Genomic DNA, 23,755 nt, shown 5'->3' on the forward strand with positions numbered 1-23,755 from the left:
ACACACACACACACACACACACACACACACACACACACACACACACAGTTATTCACTTATTTATCTACTCCTGCCCATGTAAATAAGGGGCTTCAATGAAATGGAGAGTCCATTCAGGGAAAGGTTGAAATACATTAGCTAACTGCTGCAAATACGCCTACATATACATTGTTCTCCGTGGACCAGCAATACACCAGCATCTACACCAGAGTTTGGATTAAAAAAAAAATCACAATTATGAAACAATTTTCTCAGCAATAATTAGGATCTCAAAACTTCTTTATAGGCTTCATATTTCACGCAGAACAGAAAAAAAGAACAAAGGCATGATTTTAAAGCGAAATTGTGTTAATTTAAAATAGAAATGACAATATTACTTAAATAGGTATCCATTTCTCTTTCAGATATACCCTCACAGGTTTCTGAATTGGAAATTTAGCAAATCTGTATAAGAGAAAGAAAACATCTTTTCTTTTTCAAATGATATTTCTCAGTGCTAGGTTTTGAAATCATAAACCAAGAATTATGACCTCATAGATTCAGCAAGCAGGATGAAGAGATGGCATGAAGGAAATCTATATCCTCTTTACAAAAATGTATCTTTAATGTTTAGACATTTAAGAGGTAAATAAGCCACAAATGTTTGAAAAGAAAACTGTCCTATGTTTAAATAATGTTTCTAAACTTTGAGCACAAAAGCTCAGCTTTCATATTTATACATGTAGTGGAAATCATTGAAGTTTCCTGTTACTTCACAGTACCATGCAGTAAATCAAATGTAATTTGCATTATAAAACATTGTATACTGAACGAACAGGACACTTTCAAATAATTTTCTGCTTCTACAGTATACATTTCTTCAGGGACAAAGAATGCTGTGTGGTTGTTTTTTTAACTCCCGGGGGAATTCTGCGCCAAAAAAATAAAAATTCTGTACACAATATTTTAAAATTCTGCAAATGTTATTTGTCAAAATAACACTACATGATGACGCCAGTTTCAATTATTTTGGTAATTTTTTTTTTCCAAAATACCTATCAGCAAGTATGTCTGTAACAATACAGACACACACAAAAAATTCCCCTAGAAGAGAGTTAAAGAAACTCCTATGACAACCCAGTTTCTGTTTCTCTTCCTCCTCCCAGAGTCCAGCCAGGGGGCTAGACACCTGCACTCCTCCTGCCCCCAGAGCCCCTCCTAGCAAAGATACTCGCAAACTGCCTCCCTACCCCCGCCCCACCAGAGCTCAGCTGCAGGGGCCCTGCTGTCCAGATACCTGCACATACATCCCCTGGAGCCCAGCCATGGGGCCCCCCAGACCACCCTCCCCAGCACCCACTTGTGTCTCCCCCAGCCCAGACACCCGCCCCGATATCCCTCAGAGTCCAGGGATCCAGAGGGAGAAACAGCCTGATGCTATGTTCCAGGCTTGTGTGGAGTTTCCTGCACACTGCTCTCTCGTTCCCTCAGGGTGTGTGGAGAACTGCAGCTGCTGGGAACCCTCTAGATCCCTCCCTCTCCTCCCTGGCAGTGTCTTCTATGTGTGAGCTAGGCTCTGCCAGGTCCAGCGGCCCCCACTGGCAGCCAGCAGCACTGCAGCCCATTTCTGTGGGGGAAAGGAAATTCTGCGTGCACATTAGTTTCTGCAAATTTCTGTATTGTGCAGCGGTGCAGAATTCCCCCATGAGTATTTTTAATTTGCTATTAAATCTCAATCTCAAAACTTGTCATATTAAACAACAAATTTTAAAAAATCAAAATGTATTCTGAATTGTTTATTGCTGACTTTTCAGCTAATTCCATCCCTACCTTTTCTGGAGGAGGAGGAGGATGAAATCTCTTTGCACAAACTAAAAATGCATCAGGCTGTGGTTTGCTGTTCTTCACATCTGGGTCATCTCCCAACACAATATGATGAAATAGACTAAAGAAGTCTTTGTGTTTGCTTGTTTTCATCTGAAATGTCACTCCGGCTGAGCTAGTGGCAATAGCTATAGGTACATTGTGTTGGTGTAGATGGCGGATCAGCTTTTCAACTCCTGAAAGGCAAATTAACATGTATTTTAATATTCATGTCCTATTTACAGTACTTCAGGCTGTATCATAATGAAGTCGTTTTACTGAATATAATAAGGATTCATTTGTCCTCAGTCATTCTTGAAAGGAATTTTTATTAAGGTTGTCTCCACTGCAACCAGAGGTGTAATTACAGCATATGTAGACATACCTGAGCTACCTTTGATCTAGCTAATTTGAATAACAATAGCAGCAAAGCCACAGCAGCCTGGGCAGCACCACAGGCTGAGGAAGATTGCCAGGGACCCTGTGTACTTACTTTTGCGGCTCGCCCTTGCTGTCGTGGCTTCACTGCCATTGTTATTTGAGCAAGCCATGGTTTGTCTACACATGCTGAAGTCACACCTCACATGGCAGTGTAGACAAACCCTAAGTGTGAAATATTTTTGGTCATCAGAAAAATCAAAGGGTGTTTACCAAGATAACAGCAGATAATTATTCTTGAATCAAATACTGATTTTTTCCAAAGCTACTAGATTCAATTCCCCTTGTCTTAGCTACACGAGTAAGAAGGGAGGGGGGTACTTCAGCCATCAATGAGCTGGATACAGTTCCCTCATTCTGCATAATTGATTAGCATGAATTAGAGAAGCCTGGAAGGCTGCTCTAACTTATACTGGTGGTGTAAAATCCCTGAAGGACCTCACCTCAGTGGAAAATCAGGGTGGCAGAGCTCCAACATATCCTCTGTAGTGGGGATAAGCATGAACAAAAGGCCAGAGTAGTTGTCTGATATCCTCAAAGAAGAATTACAAGGCAAGTACTTTTTAGTTTCTTCACTTTTATAGACTCAGGGAAAAGTAACATGACACAATGTGTTATTGTGACAATATTAAACTACAGTTCCATTTTAACTGATAGACCTATCGTGATTTACTCAACAACTAATAAAGACAGAATGATGTGGTTTGCCCAAGACTTCCCAACCAACAAAGATGCAAAACAAAGCTACAGTGCTTAATAGATTCAAATTAAGTAATAAAAATAATATTAACATTTTCTAAATTGCTGCACAAAATTGATTGAGGAAAGTCCTACCTGTTCAAATAGCTAAATCCGAGACTAATTAAGTTTTTGATTACAATACTGCAATTTGATACGCATTGATATAGTCCCTACTAAATTATCCTAAGAAGCTATACAAGCAAATTGTAGGATGTTAGTCACCAAGGTTAAATGCAGATCAGAGAAAAGCTAGCAGATTTAATAAAATTAGATTAATAAAATGAACTTTTGAAGGGAATGTATTCAAAAAATGCACTTAACCAACAGACTTCACACGGGACCTTGGTGCTTTAGTTAGGACCTTCTATCAAGAAAGACTTTCAAAAAAACATGGAGCCAAATTTTCTAGCATAAATGGTTCCAATATCCTCAGTTTCAATGGAGATTTTTCCCATTCACTCCAGAAGAAAATTTGGCCCACAGAGTATTAAGAAATGTACTCCAAAATAATAAATGAAACACGGGGGAATTGTTTATTATCTGCACTAATGAACAGAGGAGGAAAAAATTAGTTATCTATAGACACTTTTCTGATAAGTCATGTATTCACTGTCACAAAATCTGGACAATTCAGCAAAACTCATTCAGCAATATTATGGGGTATTAACATTAATAGTATGTATGTGAGTGTATATACAGTAAAATCTGTGTTATCCGGCCCTGTGCCAACTGGAAAGCTCTATAAACCGGCATGTCTAATATTCATAGAAAGTCTGGTTTATAATCCGGTTGGCACGGGGCCAGCAGGCTTCCTACCTGGCTCTGCGTGGTTCCTTGAAAGCGGCGACATGTCCCTGCTGCTCCTAGGCAAAGGAATGGCCACAAGGGGTTCGGAGTGGGGGGGTGACGAGGGGCACAGGACGGGGTGTGGGGCATGGGCTCTTGGAGGGAGTTTGGGTATGGGAGGGGGCTCGGGGCAGTGGGTTGGGGCGCGGGACAAGACTTGGGGTGGTGGATCCAAGGGGCGCTCACCTCGGGTGGCTCCCTGCAAGCAGCGACCTGTCCCGGCTACTCCTAGGCAGACCTGTGGCAGGTGGCTCTGTGCGCTGCCCCTACCCCGAGCACTGTTCCCACAGCTCCCATTGGCTGCGGTTCTCATCCCCTCACCCAAACTCCTTTCCTCTTAGTTAACCAACATATTTCACTTACTGGCACACACACCCCCCCATTTCTCCCAACATGCCAGATAAAAAAGCTTTTACTGTATGTATGTATATAAACAATACATGGCTAAACAATACATGTATAATGTTTATACACACACGTGGCAGTGATGTCCATATAATAACCTGCACATCAATAGAATGAATAGGGCATCATTCATTTCTCATAGCCTCACTTGCCCTCTCCCCACTAATCCAACTCTAACAGAATTTATTCTACATTTCAAAACTATTAGCAGCTTCAAATAGTCACTATTTTTAAAAAGAGAGACAGAGAGAAAGAAGAAAATAAAATAAGCCCATTAGAAGAAATCTGCATCTCCATTCTCCCCTCCCCACAGAAAACAAACAACTCCTAGAAGTCCAGGATGGATAAGATTCAATCCAAGGCCACTCACAGCTTTTCTGTATATAAAATTGCTATTTTCAATAATTTTTAGATTATGTCGCCTTTCAAATTCTGTACAATTAAGCATGTGGTAAGCAAGGTGAAGGGATATGAAAAAATATTTCCAATTACACAAAGTACACTACTCTATTAAGGTTCTTATCAACACAGGATCTGAGTACTTTCTAGTAGTTTAATTAAGCACTGTGACTAACATCTGTCATGTGTTTGTTTTCCCATCCTCTCCCTAAGTGAGAATTATTGAGCTGGCCCACTGTGAAAGTTCCATCTCCTGCACTGACAATCTTTGTCCAGATTTAGGTGGGCCTACTATATTCGCTCCAATTAGATGAGCTTGATGTTGTCCTTTGAGTAGATTCTCTGAGCTTGTCCAGGAACAGAAAGTTCGACTCTGGACAGCAGTTGGTTGTTGTATACAGGGTGGTTTTTTTCTGTGTTGGTCAGATTAGTGTGTGCTGAAGCAGAAAGGGGTGATTCCTTCTCTGAATGAGGTGTTCACAACGTTGGACAGGAGTGGCACCACTTGCTCATGGCTTTCTTTCACAAGCCAGGGACGCCATGGTTCGGATTCTCCCGTCTTGGGTCGAGACTCCTTTCATATGTCAAACCTCCTGATGAGCGAATGTACTGAACTCCAGGAATGCAGAGAGGTTATTGGTTGATGGGTGAAGGCGAGGTGGTTTCGGGTTGTTTGGGAACCCTTCCCAAATGTGTAAAAAAATATTCTGTATAATACATAGTATAAACAGTATACATGATTGTTTGGTATAAAGCTTTTATTGGCATGTGTTTGGGATGGCTGCATTAGTCATGACTGACAAAGCCATGAGTGTGTTAAACAGATAATCTCAAAAGCGTGCCAATAAAGTCATATCATATAGTCATAGTCTGTATTTGTCAAATATTTCACAGAGGGGGAAATGAATGTTTTAGTTTAAAACAAAAGTATTGGTACAATTTTAAATTAATCTTCACCCATAACGACAAATTATTTAATACCATGAATTCAACTACACCACATGCTCAGGGTAAGGAAAATTATATTAAAACATTAGATGAAAATGCCTAATATACGATGCATAACAATAAGATATTTTAAGGTCCAATATCTTGGAAGCTTCCATGGGTAGAAAAAAGTGCTGTGTATTCAACTGTTCAGCCAGAAACCTTCCCCTTTCTGGTCACTTCTCTCTCCCCCTCTGGCCCTCCCATGTCATATTATGTTTCTTTTGCTTCCCATGGAATTTTCTTCACTGCAGCTCTTTACAAGGGGTGGAGGAAAAGTGAATTGAAGAGGTAAGTGGGGAGACTGGGAAACCTAAAAGCAAATACCTGGGAAAGATGGAAAGAGAGAGAAAAAAGAAAAGGGATGTGACACAGAGGGGAATGGAGAGAATCCCAAATTTATATTAAACTGACAATCCCATTCCAATCCCCCAAAATGCCTTCCCACCCACCTTTCTTTCCTCCCTATGACTGGAGGGATGTTCACAGGCCCTTTCAAGTTGAATGGTCCCTTGAAAAAAGTGTTAACTACTTTTGTTAAACAATCCGTTCCGCCTTGAATTTGGCTATGACACTCTGAGTACACTTCCCAGACCTGAAAAAGAGCTCTCTGGAAACTTGAAAGCTTGTCTATCTCACCAACAGAATATAATCCAGTAAAAGATAATACTTCACCCACCTTGTGACTCTAACAATCCCATTTCTATTCCCTAACCTGAGGTGAGTGACAGACACAGAGAGATGCTGAGATGCAGAGGGAGGGAGTAAAAGATAAACTGAGGGACAGAGTATGAGAATGGAAGGGATGACAGACACAGAAAATGGAAAAGTTAATCATAGGAAAACTAATGAAAAATTGTAAAAGAGTGAGTTGCTGGGTGGTGATATTCATGTGATAAGTTGCACTTATCCTAAAACTGACCACCTCATCTATACTTTGTCTACTAATTCTTCTTCACCAGGAATAACCAGGCCCCAAGCAGCTTTAAAACAGACTTTTTTTTTTTGTTAAAATAAACTTGCCAGCAGTAAATTTCCTTCACTTCTCCAAAAAACGTGGAATACCTTCTCCAAATGTATACTTACCTGAGGCCGATGTTGGTACACACATAGGCCAGAGACCCATTTAAGTTCCGATATCTTGTGACCTACCTAGGCTAGAAATGGGTCTTCATAGTGTTGGAAAGACATATACACAGCCCTTGTATTTTTCTAGCTTCATTTTCCAAATACCAATATACTAAACTAATCTTTCAGTCACTGTGTCTTAAAATTCCAAAAAAGAAAGAAAAAAACCATGACACTTTTGGCATCAACTCCCATCATTCCCACCTTGGCTGACATTTTAGATAATGGATAATTACGGGGCTGAGGGCATGACAACTCAAGTTTGATTGTAGAGGAACAATGGAATCTATTTCTCTATGCTAGCTGCATACTCAATCAGGTAGACAATATTTGTTTGTTTATTATTCCCCCATCATACAAACACTCACAACAATTTATGATGCAATATTAAGAAATCTGACATTTTGTTTATAGCATCTTGTTACAACATGCCATTTACAGCCATCTGAGACATTTTTTGGCAGTCTATAAAAACAACGGTCCTGCCTGCAATACATCCTCCCCAACCCCCTCCCAAGTAGCCATATGCCCAGCAATTTTCAGGAACCGGAACTCCTCTTACTGTTAGAAAAGTGGATATATTAGCAAACAGTCAATCAACTAATCCATCCATCTGGAAACTCAATTAATCTGTAGATGTGCCTCTCCACAGATTTTTTCTGTGTTCTCCAGAATCCAGCCAGTCAGTTAATAATTGAAGTTTCTAGCTTCATTGTTTTTGAAGATAGTCTTTACTATGCAAATGAATTCACCTTTCTCGTTACATTTCTAGACAGAAATAAAAGCATGAACAGAAGTGTAAACTTCCTTCTTTAAAATCAATGAAGCATTAATGTAAAAACCTAGCTGTGTCCCTTTAAATGCCTACACTAACAAAAAAAAGTAGCACCCTTTCCTCTGAAAAATGTCATATTCTGTTATCTCAATGAAATGCAATTATAAATAGAAATTAACTTTTGTTTCTGAAAATGTATGTGAAGTCAGAGCCACCACTAATGTGAGAAAACAGATATTTAAACTGCTTCTTATGTTATAACCAGAAGTTTTACTTCAAATGTGATTTAATGTAAATAACCTATAGCATTTTACAAGTAGAAGAGTTGTTCCTGTAAAGAAATATGTCCAATGACTTTGCAATTTTTAGGTCTGCCCCTATTCCATGTGTCCTATTTATCAAATGGCTAATTTTCCCCAATTTGTGATCTCTTCAAGTGGCTTATTTTCTTCAATCCCATGGCATCACAGTTTCAGCTGAGGAGTCACAGGGTATGTGTACTCAATTTTCCCTAGAGCCAGTTGGCTAAAGAAAAGCACTGTTGTGGAAAGGTTACCTCTTCAGGGTTCTTTCTCAAATCCCCCTAGGGCACATGTCATGGTATGATTCTTCCCCCTTTGCATTTTGATTTTACTAGTTCTAAGGGAGCCTGATACTGCTACATCAGAGGTTCTCAAACTGTGGTCCAAACTGAGCTCCGTTCAGGTTGTCTGCAGATAGTTCCCTCTAAGGTGCGCGCCTGGGCGGCTGCACACAAAAGAATGAAGGGCCACCCACCTAATTAGTGGAGCCACGCAGGCGTGGCTCCACTAATTAGGTGCCTGGACCTTGGAGAAGACGCACATGTAAGGTGAAGTTGTGGCCTTGTGGGGAATAGGGGGTAGGTGGGAGGGGGCAGTTGGGTGAGAAGAGAGGGTGGGGGGGGGGGATTTGGGACATGCAGTGCTGCAGCGGCCAGAGAAAGAGGTGACTTTCTCCAGCTCCAGGGCTGCAGTTGCCGGGGAGAGACGGCCCTCCTTCTCAGCCCCAGTTCAGGGGCGGCTGCGGTGGGGGAGAGAGGGAGAGACCCCCCCCACTCCTTCCCAGCCCAGCTCGGTGGCTGCCGCGGCAGAGGAGAGAGGGCACATCCATCACATTAGAAAGGTAAGACTACTGTTATTAAAATATGAGTTGTGTGCTTTTATTTGTAGAACAAAAAAGCGAATTATCATTAAGTTTTTTTTTAATATAGCGCTTTTATCCAAAGTGCTTTACAATAGTTAGCTAATGGTACAAACAACATTTGGAAAGATCATTAAGTGGTCCGGCGAGACCCTTAGCAATTTTCAAGTGGTCCGCAAAAAAAAAAGTTTGAGAACCTCTGTGCTAGATCATAGCTATCTATGTATAGCTACCCTATTTGTATTGGTTACTTAATTTGTTTTTTAATAACTGGTTAGCATACTAGACTCTACATCCAAGAATGCAGGTAGGTTCCAAAAATAAGACATTAGGAAAAAACAGCTATATTTAAAAAAAAGTGTGCTGTGTATCTAAGTGCAGCTGCAAATTAGTGTGTGCTCCTGACACTGTAACAGTGGAAAAAATTATGCTAACAGAAGTTTTCACCACTCTTATTTTTCCTTCAGGATGTTTTACAAAAGATCCAGACCAACAAAATCCATTTGTATATGAATCAGTTAACACTGGGTGATTATTTACAATGTATTACCATATTCAAGTAACAGTGCAAGTATTACATTGATTCAGCCATAAAGTATTTTACTGGGAAGATATAATTTTTTCGTATCTTTCTTGTATTATTATTATTTTATAGAAAAAGTTAAAACAAGTGCCAAATAGGAAATTAAATTATATTAAAATTATAAGAAGCCTCCCACCAAACTATGAATAATTGACATTATGTTCCCATTTACGCTGATCTTCAAACAAAACCTGGACATTTCTTAATGTTAAACAAATTACAGTCATGCCAAAAACAAATACTACCCTACTACCACCAAATCACATGCTGAAAATTCATGTGAACTCATGATCTTTAACCTCTAACTTAGGGGCCCACCATCTGCTCTCCTCCCGCTAAGGTCTTTCTATTTCCTCCATCTCCTAAGTGACACAGCCAGATGCTTGAAGCACTCCCAGGAGATGGCCTTTAAGTGCATCCAGGTCTAGTCACCCTTCAGAGATTGGCTCACATATTCATCCCGATGTAACAGCCAGTTAAACAAATATTGTTAGTAAAACCAGGTTTACTTAACTAAGAAGATAGTGAGAAAAATAAATGAAAGTTAAGCAGAACATCTTCCAACAGACCTTTTGTCCATCTTTAGCCAATCCACTCTACACAAATAGGCTTCGGAATTCAGACCTAGGCTACTATATTATTTATTTACCACAGAGGTGAGAAAGAAAGCAAAATGTCTGTAAGCAGGTATTACAATTGTATGTGTAATGAACAATTTCAAACTTTTCTACAGATGCAGCTGCACTAAACAAAACCTTGTTAGATGGACAGCAAGTGGTTATATGGGGCAAAGTTAAGGTCGCTTTTGGAACCTTGTATGATAATGATATTTTACTAATTTACATTTGTTTAAAAAAGCATGAACTACTACTGTATTTGAATATTTATCTAGCTTTCCATTACTAATCATTTTCACATTTTAAACTATTTACTTTATTTTACAAATAAAACTAACATTCCTTGGTATACATACACAGTAGCAATCTTACTTTAAATATTTTGTCTGTTCAGTTTTGTATATATTAATATTCTAAAATACAAGCAAATAATCAAGTAGTGTAGGTAGAATTTTGGGATGCTTATTATGCTTTCTACATCTCTTCCTCTTATGGAGTCTCCTGCATTGATTATTTAGCCAGGGATTTACATTTAATCCTCTTTAGACAATATTTGAAGCGACAATATTTAATAATTCCAATTTGCATCAGAAGACCAGGGATCAGATCATCATAAGTTAACAGTTAGCAGGCTAAATGAAGGGAATACATAAAGACCATTCAATGCAATCCAGTTGTGCTCCTTCAAATTAATGTCCTCTATTAATCAACCATGGTGGTAGATAGAGTACCATGTATTTTACTGTGTGGTATGGCATGGTACACAAAACATAAAAGCATGATGCAGTATATCACAAAAGAGGAAACTTTATCTGAAGGACATATCCCAATTTACTGTAATTTTGTATCTATGAATGTACCATGTTTTCCAAATAACTGGAAAGTTCTATTGTTAATTTTTCTTGCTTCCTTTTTTCCCACCCCTTTCTTTTAAAATAGAAAATAAATATTGTGTGTAATGGTTGTGCATTTTTGACCATTGGGTAGAAGATGAAGAGCAAAATCAATAAATAAAAAAAATAAAATTGTAAACTGATCTTAGTTAATTAAGCTGAGATGGACAAGGATCAACTTCAGATGTCAGCATCTTTAAATCCTGATTAATCACAGATGTCAATGAAATTAACAACTCTGAAATAAACAACCAACAAAAAAGACCAAATTGACAGGATACAGGTATTGGGAAAACAGAGACTTCCTACAAAAATAGCTCAGCATTTTCATTTTGAAAGTTTAGGAAAAATATAAGATAAAATACAAAAAAAGCACAAATTAAAGCAGTCTTTTCCCCATTATTTCCCTGATGCTTCTCTTCAGTCTTACTGGATTCAGCTGCAACCTTGGTGACAATAATTAGTTCAATCAGTTGACAACCTAGGGATAGTTTGTACTGAACAAGATACTGCTACTGTGTCCTCTTTTACTTTTTACTTTCATTGATCACTGACAACATACACTGAAGAAGTTCCAGAAAAAAAAAAAGAAGCTATTATGGCTTGGCTGGAGACAGCATGTCCCACCCTGATTGTTCTAGGGATCCTATGCTATTATTTTGTATGGGGCCTTTTATATGTAGTCAGTTGTCATGCTTTAAAGCCATGTGATGTCATCTACTCATTCTGATGTAAAAACTAAGTCAAAAATTCCTGGCTCCATTTAAATCAATGGCAAACTCCCATTGCTTATCCAAAAATTGACAAGGTGGAAAGTAATTTATTTCATATTTTCTTTGGTCACTGCTATCTTTGCCAACTGGACACATTCAGAATGTGACACTAAAGACAGTACCAAAATTGCCAGAGAGAATAAAAAAATAATTTCCACTTTTACACCTCTACCCCGATATAACACGAATTCGGATATAACGCGGTAAAGCAGTGCTCTGGGGGGGGCAGGGCTGTGCACTCAGGAGGATCAAAGCAAGTTCGATATAACGCGGTTTCACATATAATGCGGTAAGATTTTTTGGCTCCCGAGGACAGCGTTAATTCGGGGTAGAGGTTTATTTTAATGTAAATGGAACAAGTATTTGTAGGAATAAGTGCTAAATACAAAGGACCTGCTTAGGAAACAGATATTCTTATCTTCTGGTGTTTTTCAGAGGTTTCTTCTTGGGCCTACTCATTCAATTCTCTAATCTTTTCTAAATGTAAATCAATCAGATATTTTCTGAGCAACAATCTGCTAAGATTCCTACAAGAATAATATGAACTTTCCTGCAGTAAAATTCCTTAAAAATTAATGCAAATTCCAGGGACCCTTTTGAAGCTTAAGCTAAGAGAAATCAGGGAAAACGGAGAAGGTACTATTCCCCATATTAACCTTCAAAACTGAGGACAACTCCTTTTTAGGTCAGAAGACCCAAATTAAACGAACAGTTGTATTCATTGGATAGCAAATCACTGTATGAATATCACAACACGCGATTACTTTGCACCACCTGTTCACTCCTTCGGTGGGGGCCAACAGGGCATTGAAATATGCAATAATATTGAGCTTTGAGCATTTTGCGATTCCGAAGAAACCCCGTACTGTAGGTCTGCTGTTGGGTCTCCAGAAGAAAAACTGGAAACTGGTTGAAGTCAGTGTTGCAACTGTGATATTTTCTGGAACCAGGAAGGACAATTAGAAGAAAAAAAAAATCTCTCAAGGTGGGTTCGGTTTTGGGCCTGTCATTCTTGACAAGTAACCCTTTAGGGCATCCAGCTGACAATCATCTAGGACAGTGAAACAATTCTGAAATAGTTTCAGGCAATCTGGAACATCTGGTCACACTTACAAGTTTAACTTTCCTGTACACTTCTAAACAAGTTTTGTTATAGACAGAAAAATTACAATGATAGAGAGACTCAAATTATAATATGGTCTTTCAGTTTGTTTGTTTTTTTACTTTGTGCCAGAACAACAAATACTATAGCATCTACCCCACTTACCCCCCCCCCACTATCAGTTAAAACAATCATTTCAAAATATTACTGCTCTTCAATTAAAATACAAGCACCAACTGTAGTCAATTAAAGCAAACCATTCACTAGGGAATTTTCACAGATTAAGCCAGAAATATTTTCAGATTCAGGTGAAAGGTGAAACTGAGCAACTACAGGAAGCCTCAGGCTATATGCATGAAAAATGTCGAAGCCTTCACATTACCTTAAACTTGTCTGAATGTTTTATTTTCTCTCCTTGATTTGTTCTTTTTTTTAAAAAACAAACAAAAAAGCAAATCCTTCTTTAAAACAAACAAAAATAGGTAACTTTAAATTGCTTTTATATATACTTTGAGATGTTTATGGAATGTAGAGATGTAATTTAGTAAAGAATATTCTATTTTACACCTTACCTATTAATCTTTGCTTCTCCTTCCCCCTGCAATCCCTTCTGATTTTTAAAGCAATCAGAATAGTTATATAACAATCACATGACAAAACAAGACAATGCTCGCATGTGCTATTTTTCTCATATTGATGCAATTGGGAAATATGTTATGATAGCCTGGTATTTACAACTAACAACAGTAGCTATCACTAGAGTTAAGGTAGCTTCAGTTTCCATTATAACTCAGTGTTTATACATGCTAAGTTTCCAAAATATTCAACTTTTGGACTCATATATGGTTTTTGCTAAATATATATATTTATTTAATTTGCTTAAACTAATTCCTTTCAGTCATTTATACACACACATACACAGACAGGCAAACACACAGGAAAGACAAAATAGAGACTATATACAAATCACACTTGTTTGAAGAGGGTTAAACCAAAAATGGCCAAAGTTTAAAAGGTGAACTGTTGCATAAGTGTAGTTCTTAATAGAGAGTCTGTACTTTGCTAGGCTTGAAAAAAAAAAGTGCTAAATGAAATTATAAATTGAAAAAAAATCACTTCTGAGCATGTTCATCGTGTATCAGTATTAATCAATGTTCACTGCATAGCCTTGCAGAAATTGTCTCCAATCAAAACATCTATCAGAGCAAAGATGGAAACTCACTTCCTTTCCCGTCACCCCTCACACCAGTAAGATGTGAATTTCAGAGCCTAATGTGGACCTTTACGCATTAATAGTTTTGGTCACAAGAACTGTTTTCTTAAAAAGGCCTAGGTAACTAAATGCAACATCCTACCTTTGATTTGACAGGAACATTTTTTGTTTCAATTGTTTTGAATCTAAACATTTTAGGGAAAATATGGAACAAAATTAAAACTTTTAATTTCATTCCAAATTTGTCATGGAAAAGAATTCCCATTTTTTTTTATTGACCCTAAATTTTGTTTGTTTTCTCATGAAATATCATACTACTGTACATGTTCTGTTTATAGCTCTTTGATTCTTATTGTGATATTTTGTTCATCTGTGCTAGCTCTTCTTCCCGCCCTCATTTTATTTCCCTTTTCTGTCATCCTTTACAATTATCTTGCCTTCCCCCCACCCAGCCTGCGTGCATCTTTCCCTCCCTATTATACTTACAACACCCTTTCCTTGTACTGCTTCTCACCCCTCTTACTGTCTTCACTGCTCCTGCCCCTCTAACATTCTTTCTAACTAGGTTTTCATGCCACATCCATCACCACAGTAATCTAAATGTTGCTCCTATGCTATGGCCTGGTCTACACTACGAGTTTAGGTCGAATTTAGCAGCGTTAAATTGAATTAACCATCCACACAACGAAGCCATTTACTTCGACATAAAGAGCTCTTAAAATCGATTTCTGTACTCCTCCCCGACAAGGGGAGTAGCGCCGAAATCGACATTGCCATTTCGAATTAGGGTTAGTGTGGCCGCAATTCGACTGTATTGACCTCCGGGAGCTATCCCACAGTGCACCATTGTGACCGCTCTGGACAGCAATCTGAACTCGGATGCACTGGCCAGGTAGACAGGAAAAGCCCCGCAAACTATTGAATTTCATTTCCTGTTTGTCCAGCGTGGAGAACACAGGTGACCACGCAGAGTTCATCAGCACAGGTAACCATGCAGTCCAAGAATCGAAAAAGAGCACCAGCATGGACCGTACGGGAGGTACTGGATCCGATCGCTACATGAGGAGAGGATTCCGTGCTAGCAGAACTACGTTCCAAAAGACGAAATGCGAAAACATTTGAAAAAATCTCCAAGGGCATGAGGGAGAGAGGCCACAATAGGGACTCATATCAGTGCCGCGTGAAAGTTAAGGAGCTCAGACAAGCCTACCAGAAAACCAAAGAAGCGAACGGAAGGTCTGGGTCAGAGCCACAGACATGCCGCTTCTACGCTGAGCTGCATGCAAGTCTAGGGGGGGCCGCCACCACTACCCCACCTCTAACCGTAGATTCCGAGGAGGGGGTAATCTCAGCCATGCCTGAGGATTCTGCAGACGGGGAAGATGAGGAGGAGGAGGACGAGCTTGCGGAGAGCACACAGCACTCCGTTCTCCCCAACAGCCAGGATCTTTTTCTCAGCCTCACTGAAGTACCCTCCCAACCCTCCCAAGGCGGTATCTCAGACCATGAAGCCATGGAAGGGACCTCTGGTGACTGTACCTTCGTAAATATAAAACATGGTTTAAAAGCAAGCGTTTTTTAATGATTAATTTGCCCTGCGGACTTGGGATGCATTCGCGGCCAGTACAGCTACTGGAAAAGTCTGTTAATGTGTCTGGGGATGGAGTGGAAATCCTCTCCTGGAGGTACTCCAAAAGCCTTTGCAGAAGGTTTCTGAGCAGTGCAGCCTTATTCCATCCTCCATGGTAGGACACTTGACCACGCCATGCTAGTAGCAAGTAATCTGGTATCATTGCATGACAAAGCCTGGCAGCGTATGGTCCTGGTGTTTGGTGGCATTCAAGCAACATCCATTCTTTATCTTGCTGTGTTATCCTCAGGAGAGTGATATCGTTCATGGTAACCTGGTTGAAATACTGGAATTTAATTAAGGGGACAGAGGTGGCCGTTCCTACTGGTCTGTTTGCCTGTGGCTGAAAAGAAATCCTTCCCTGCCGTTAGCCAAGTGTGTGTGTGTGGGGGGGGGGATTGTTCTGTAAAATGTATCTTTTTAAATACTTCTCTCCCTTTTTTCCCTCCCTCCTGCAGCTGCAAATTTTTCAAGCCTCTCTCCTCCGTCCCGAAGGCCATCTCAGATAAGGCGGCGAAAAAAACGCACGTGAGACGAAATGTTCTCGGAAATCATGCAATCGACCCGCGATGAATGAGCTCATCTGAATGAGTGGAAGGGCACGGTATCCCAGTACAGGAAAACTGCCAGTGAACGTGAGGCCATGAGGGACGAACATGAGGAGAGGAGGGACGCTCGAGATGAGACGTGGCGGGATGCAACACTGGGGCTGCTGCGTGAGCAAACGGACATGCTCTGGCGTCTGGTGGAGCTTCAGGAATGGCAGCAGGATCACAGAGTGCCGCTGCAGCCCCTGTATAGCCGCCCTTCAGCCTCACCATGTTCCATAGCCTCTTCACCAAGACATGTAAGAACGCGGGGGGTGAGGGGGAGGCTCCGTGCACCCTCCCACTCCACCCCAGTGGACAGCCCAAGCAAAAGGCTGTCATTATTTTGAACTTTTGAAGTGGCCTTTTCCTTCCCTCCTATCCTCCTCCCAAACCCCACCCAGGCTACCTTGTCAGTTCTCTCCCTCATTTTATAATCAATTAATAAAGAATACATGATTTTTAAATGATAGTGACTTTATTTCCTTTGAAAGCAAGCTGTGATCGAAGGGGGAGGGTGGGTTGCTTACAGAGAATGAGTCAATCAAGGGGGCGGGTTTTCATCAAGGAGAAACAAACAGAAATTTCACACCGTAGCCTGGCCAGTCATGAAACTGGTTTTCAAAGCTTCTCTGATGCGCAGCGCTTCCTGGTGTGCTCTTCTAATCACCCTGGTGTCTGGCTGCGCGTGATCAGTGGCCAGGCGATTTGCCTCAGCCTCCCACCCCGCCATAAAGGTCTCCCCCTTACTCTCACAGAGATTGTGGAGCACACAGCAAGCAGCAATAACAATGGGAATATTGGTTTGGCTGAGGTCTGAGCGAGTCAGTAAAGTGCGCCAGCGACCCTTTAAACGTCCCAATGCACATTCTACCACCATTCTGCACTTGCTCAGCCTGTAGTTGAGTACTGACTACTGTCCAGGCTGCCTGTGTATGGCTTCATGAGCCATGGCATTAAGGGGTAGGCTGGGTCCCCAAGGATAACTATAGGCATTTCAACATCCCCAATGGTTATTTTCTGGTCTGGGAAGTAAATCCCTTGCTGCAGCCGTTTAAACAGATTAGTGTTCCTGAAGACGCAAGCATCATGAACCCTTCCCGGCCATCCCACATTGATGTTGGTGAAAGGTCCCTTGTGATCCACCAGTGCTTGCAGCACCATTGAAAAGTATCCCTTGTGGTTTATGTACCGGCTGCCCTGGTGCTCTGTGCCAAGATAGGAATATGGGTTCCATCTATCGCCCCATCACAGTTAGAGAATCCCATTGCAGCAAAGCCATCCACTATGACCTGCACATTTCCCAGAGTCACTACCTTTGGTAGCAGCAGCTCAGTGATTGCTTTGGCTACTTGCATCACAGCAGCCCCAACAGTAGATTTGCCCACTCCAAATTGATTCCCGACTGACCGGTAGCTTTCTGGCGTTGCAGGCTTCCACAGGGCTATTGCCACTCGCTTCTCAACTGTGAGAGCTGCTCTCATCTTGGTATTCTGGCACATCAGGGCAGGGGAAAGCAAGTCACAAAGTTCCATGAAAGTGCCCTTACACATGCAAAAGTTTCGCAGTCACTGGGAACTGTCCCACACCTGCAACACTATGCAGTCCCACCAGTCTGTGCTTGTGTCCCGGGCCCAGAATCAGCGTTCCACGGTTATAACCTGCCCCATTAACAGCATGATCTCCAAAGCGCCGGGGCCCACGGTTTGAGAGAATTCTGTGTCCATGTCCATGTCCTCATCACTCTCGTCGCTGCGCTGCAGTCGCAGCCTCCTCCTCGCCTGGTTTTTCAGGTTCTGGTTCAGCATAAACTGCACGATAATGTGCGAGGTGTTTACAATGTTCATGACTGCTGTCTTGAGCTGAGCGGGCTCCATGCTTGCCGTGGTATGGCATCGGCACAGTTCACCCAGGAAAAAAGGTGTGAAACGGTTGTCTGCCGTTGCTTTCACGGAGGGAGGGGTGAGGCTGTACCTAGAACCACCAGCGACAATGTTTTTTGCCCCATCAGGCATTGGGATCTCAACCCAGAATTCCAATGGGCGGGGAAGACTGCGGGAACTATGTGATAGCTATGGGATAGCTACCCACAGTGCAACACTCCGGAAGTCGACGCTAGCCTCGGTACATGGACGCACACCGTCAAATTAATGTGCTTAGTGTGGCCACATGCACTCGACTTTATACAATCGGTTGCCAAAAATCGAACTCTGTAAATTCGGAGTAATCCCGTAGTGTAGACATACCCAGCGTGAGGTGGACTAGGCTCCTGATTCCTGAAATACCAAAACTGAGTCTCTTCAGAGATTATAACTCTAGTCCATTTTACGCTGATGCTAGGACACCCAAAACAAAACAAGCAGCCTATAAACACAGTGGACGTACTGGAAGGAAGCAGAGATTGCTGAGAAAAAATAACACAGACCATAAATACACACTGCACTGTTTAGGGTACTTAACCAAGTGTGTGTTACCCATATCTTACATGAGTCATATCCAATTGTGCATGAATGGGAAACTTGAAGATAAATGTAACCTCTTTGTGCAAAGGCTGCCTATCTCTATTTCCAAATCATTTGTAACTCCTACATTGAATCTGATGTCAGACCAAACTAAAGCTCTTCAAGATTTCATCACCCTTTTTAATCAAAGAAAAACTAACATTACCATTCAGACCTCTGGCAACTTGACTGGATTTCTAGTTGATTTGATCATAATCCTTTAAGACTATGAAAGCAATTCTTCAATAGAAATCTTTGTAGCTTTTGAGCACAAAAATGTGCCCAAGGAAAATAAAATACTCATTCCACATAAGGAGAGTGGAGCAGACTGTGCCAAAACTCAAATGGTTTTAAAAAATGTTTTTGGTGTATCTTGATGCTTTACAGACCTGGGAATCACAAATCATTATCTGCACGTGGCCTTGATCCTCAAGTGAAACTGGTATTGTTACTGTGATGACGGGAAAGTAATAAGGGTGGAGCCATCCACCATTTGCTGTAATTGCTATAGATCTAGTGTTCAGTAAACCTTAGAAATATCTCCTATGTTCAACTGTTTCATTGTCATTATGAAACATTATTTAAGAATATTATCAGCAATGCTACATTACTAGATATGAGTCAACAATGTTATACTGTTGGGAAAAAAAAAAAGTGAGCATCATTCTGGGATGTATTAGCAGGAGAGTTGTAATAGAGGTTACTTACCTGCAACTGGAAGTTCTTTGAGATGTGTGGTCCCTATCTGCATTTCTCATTTGGGATACATATGCACACTATGTGCTTGGGTCCAGAATATTTTGTAAGAAGAGTCCATTGGCCCACATGTGCGCTGTAGCTCTCCTCACGCTCTGAACGGAGGCCACAAAAGGTGGTGTGGGTCCATACCTCTCCAATTTCCCATTCTTATTACAGTTCAAATAATCTGCAGCAGAGGGGATGGAGAGAGGCTAGTGAAATACACATAGGGACCACACATCTCAAAGAACTCCTAGTTATAGGTAAGTAACTAGGGCTGGGGGTGCAGGCTCTGGGCTGGGGCAGGGGATTGGGGAGCATGGGAATGGGGAGCAGGGTTGAGGCATGGGCTTACCTAGGTGGAGGTGCGCAAGCAGCTCCGCACCTGCAGGCACCGCCGTGCCCCCCAGCTCCCGGCTAGTAGGAGTGCAGAGCCGGTGCTCTGGGAGGGGCAGCGCGTGGAGTCTGGTGGCCCCCCCACTTAGGAGCCGGACCTGCTGCTGGCCGCTTCAGGGGCACAGCGTGGTGTCAGAACAGGTAGAGACTAGCCTGCCTTAGCCAGGCAGCACCACTAATGGGACTTTTAATTGCCTGGTTAGCAGTGCTGACCAGAGCCACTGTGACCCAGTGCCTTACATTCCACAACCCACGGTTTGAAAACCACTGCACTAGGGAGTTTAGCACTCCTGGTGCTATAATGCTGATAGAGTTACATAATGGCTGATGCACCAATTCCAGAAGGTGATTGCCTATATGCATAAACGGAGAGATCTTGCTCCCTCCTGTTTGTTTATATTGAATATTGTGGTTTATTGTCCAATATTATTTGGACATATCTGGATCAGATGGGTGGTAGGAAGGTATCACAGGCGTGATAGCTCGCTGTGAGTTCTAGCAAATAGACATCCATTCTGGACTCCCATGGGGTCCAGTCGCCCAAGTGAGTGCCCCAACCCAAGAGGGAGACATTGGTAAATATTGTTGCCTCAGGAGTCACTGTGAGGAAAGACTGTAAATCATTCTCTTCTCACCCATGCTGCCACTACTGAAAAAACCTTCATAGAGACCCTGGGTACTGTAGCTAGACCAAGGGAAAGAGCTCTGGATTGGTAATGCTCCTGATCAAAGAGGAACCTCCTGTGGGCTGAGTGGATGTGTATGTGAAAATATACATCTTTCACGTTGATAGCCACAAACCATGTGCCCTCCTCTAATGAGGGAACTATTGAACCCAAGGATATCATATGGAATTGTAGTTTTTGAATAAACCTGTTCAGCTGTCTCAGATCGAGAATTGGCCTCCATCCCCCATTCTTTTGGGGGATCAAGAAGTAAGGGGAATAGAATCCCTTCCCTTGATGTAGAGGTGGAACTCTTTCTATGGCTTCCCCAAGGAGAAGAGAGTTCACCTCTTGTCGTAGAATCGCTTCATGAGAGTGGTCCCTGAAAAGGAACCTGGAAGGGGGTTTGTGGATAGGAGGTACCAGAAACTATCAGAGAGCTGTCATGAATAAGCTCTAATACCCATTTGTCTGTAGTTAGAGCTTTCCAGTTTTTGGCAAATTGGGTAAGGCAGCCTCCAAATATCAGAGGAGAGGAATAAAGTGGCATCAGTAAAGGGACACGGGTCTCGACACTCCCATCAAAAGAAACTCTTTGCTTGTGGGTTAGAGTACAATGTGGTGGGGAACGCTGCAGAGGCTGGATTCCTAGATCCATAAACCCCATGTTGGGGGCATGGATCAGCCCAGGCTTGGGAAGCTAATGATCCAACCGTGTACTAAATTCGGTGATGAATCCTGGTCACATGCCACCTGAGGCACATTGCACATATGCTAAGAAGAAGAACCCACTGTCCCTTGCCTGATGGCTTCTGAGGACGTTGGTGGTAAAACAGCTGAGGAGGCTGTCTTCCTTATATCCGTCTATAGTGTTTTCTCATAGGGGCAGGGGTACAAATGCCCAGCGAGCAAAGTGTTGTCCTCAAGTTTTTAAGGGTGTGAAGAGACTCATGGAATAGGTTGATAATATCGAAAGGCAGATCTTGGATGGTACTCTGCACCTCTCTAGGAAAACCGAAGGATTCCAACCCCGAGTGTCTCCTCGTAGCAGTGACTGTAGCCATCCCCCTAGAGGCACTACCCGCCACATCCACCACAGCTTGGAGAGAAGTTTTGACCACTAATCTGCTCTCATCCACTAAGGCCTTGAAGCGGGTCCTATCCTCCTCAGGGAGCTTGTCCTTAAATTGAAAAATCTTGTTAGAATTAGTAAAATAATATTTGGCCAAGAGGATCTGAATAATGTGAGATCCTGAACTGGAGGGAGGTGGAAGAGAAAACCTTTCTCCCCAGAAGGTCAAGTTGCTTGTGTCTATTATCAGAGGGAGTAGTCTTTGGTTGCTGCTTGGACCATGCTGTAGCCACCCGCACCACTAAAGAGTTAGGCAGTAGTTGAGAGAACAAAAACTTATTCCCTCTCCCCCCCCCGCCCCGTGCCAAATGTGAAAAAGTAGTGCATCTTGGGCCTCTTATGGTGGGAGCACAAGAAGCAGGAGTACGCCAAACTGTCCTTACCAGATCCATGATAGCCTCATTGATGGAGAGGGCCACTTGATTGGGAGACTGGGACCAGAAAGCTGCAGAATGTCTACTAAATTGTGCTGAGGTTCCTGATCTTTCTCAAGTTGAATCACTCTGTGCATGAGCTCTTGATATTTTTAAAGTCATCTGACAGAGACGGAGAAGATGGAATAATCGCCTTGTCCCCTGAAGATCACTCCCAGAATAGCTCACCTTCCCCTTCTGAATATTTCAGTGGGAATGGTTGTGGGTATCCACAGGATGGCAAATAGGTCTCCTGTACCAATCCTGGGTGTCTAGGGTAGGGTTCCCACAGTCCCCAATATTGCCAACTGGCTGAGGAGGACCACCTGTCTCTTGGCCAATCATATCTGGTTAGAGACTGGAACCCCTAATCTTCTGGGTCTCCTGTCTAGTGCCACCTCCATCCAATGCCTCAGCAGCTCCTGTGGGGCCTCAGATTCATCTGTTGAGAAAGCTGAATCCCTTATCTCTGGTACCAATAGTTGTGCCCCAAGGCTGGCAGGTGGGGTAAAAGAATGACTCTGCCTTGCCAGGATAGCATCTTCCTCTGGTGTATCTAAATCCCAGAATAGACAGTCCCAATAAGGGAGGTGAATGTGCATAGGGAAGAGCAAAATGTCCCCCAGGGAGATGTAGGAGAGTCCATTGGCAGACCCATCAGAACCAGAGCTTCCTTGGTTACTATGGTGGTTGGCTCCCTCCAGGGCTGTGTCACTACTGGCACACATTGGCTCTAAAAGCGGATGGGAGTACTAGGAGCTGTTTATCCCAAGCCTGCACCATCGGAACCATTGGATCTGTACCCTTGCGTGCCTCCCTCTCCTGTCTAGATTTATTTAGGCCTAAGCACCTACTGCCCATGTGTGCCAACTTTGATGGGGTCCGGGAGTGATCCTCTCTATTTGGAGCAGTCTTAGATGAAGATGACTTGCCCTTGTGTCTATGAGAGTGCCATTTGCTCTCATGTGAAGCCTTTTTTTAGGCTTAAGAGTCTTAGCCTCCGCTCGGTGAGACTGATGTATGGGGCGGGGCTGGCCAGGAGGGAGCGGAAGGTCCCCCAGACCAGATCTCATTGGAGCTTCAAAGTCTTCCCCAGGAGATATTTTCTGAGTGTTAGTTCCCAACCATCATGAGTTCTGGGGGGAAAAGATACTATGAGACTCACCCAGGCAGCAGAGGCAGTATTGATGTTTGTTGCTCACCGGAAAGGAGCAATGGAAAGAAATAATTTTTTAACCCTGGGACACAGGGCATAATCCAAGACTACTCAGGGTGACACTGTCCCTGGGTGGGAAGAAATGGGGGGGGAAACTAACTATATTTTGTAGAGTATACTACAAAGACTACTAAAACTACCTCTATATAATACCTTACCGCAATGATGCAGTAAAAAGGGAGCTGATGACATCAACGATTTCAACTCATATCCTGAGGGGGTAAGAAGGAACTGGAGAGGTGTGTGCCTGCACCACCTTTTATGCCCGTGGTTCAGAGCACAAGGAGAGCTATGGTGGGGGTGTAGGCCAAAGGCACTGCTTACAAAAAAATCCTGTTTCAGGTACATGGTGTGCATGCATATCCCATATGTGGAACACACATAGGGACCATTATACAAAGAAGTAATTCTTCCACTCTACTCAGCACTGATAAGGCCTCAACTTGGTGTACTGTTTCCAGTTCTGGGTACCATACTTCAGAAAAGATGTGGATGACTTGGAGAAAGTCTGGAGGAGAGCAACAAAAATGATTAAAGGTCTAGAAAACATGACTTACAAAGAAAGATTGGAAAA

General features: G+C 42.1%; 1 protein-coding gene across 1 annotated transcript in view; it reads right to left on the bottom strand.

Moving 5' to 3' along the window:
• Nucleotides 1–23,755, bottom strand: part of LOC113406021 (pseudouridine-5'-phosphatase-like) — a 149,585-nt gene that overhangs the window by 69,167 nt on the left and 56,663 nt on the right. Inside the window, exon 3 of the mRNA XM_026648098.1 lies at nt 1,810–2,039. Coding sequence (XP_026503883.1) covers nt 1,810–2,039 — 230 coding nt within the window. The remainder of the gene's footprint in view (nt 1–1,809; nt 2,040–23,755) is intronic.

This window comes from Terrapene carolina, unplaced genomic scaffold (assembly GCF_002925995.2).
Source record: "Terrapene carolina triunguis isolate 2854851 unplaced genomic scaffold, T_m_triunguis-2.0 Scaffold22, whole genome shotgun sequence".
Classification (NCBI taxonomy): domain Eukaryota; kingdom Metazoa; phylum Chordata; order Testudines; family Emydidae; genus Terrapene; species Terrapene triunguis.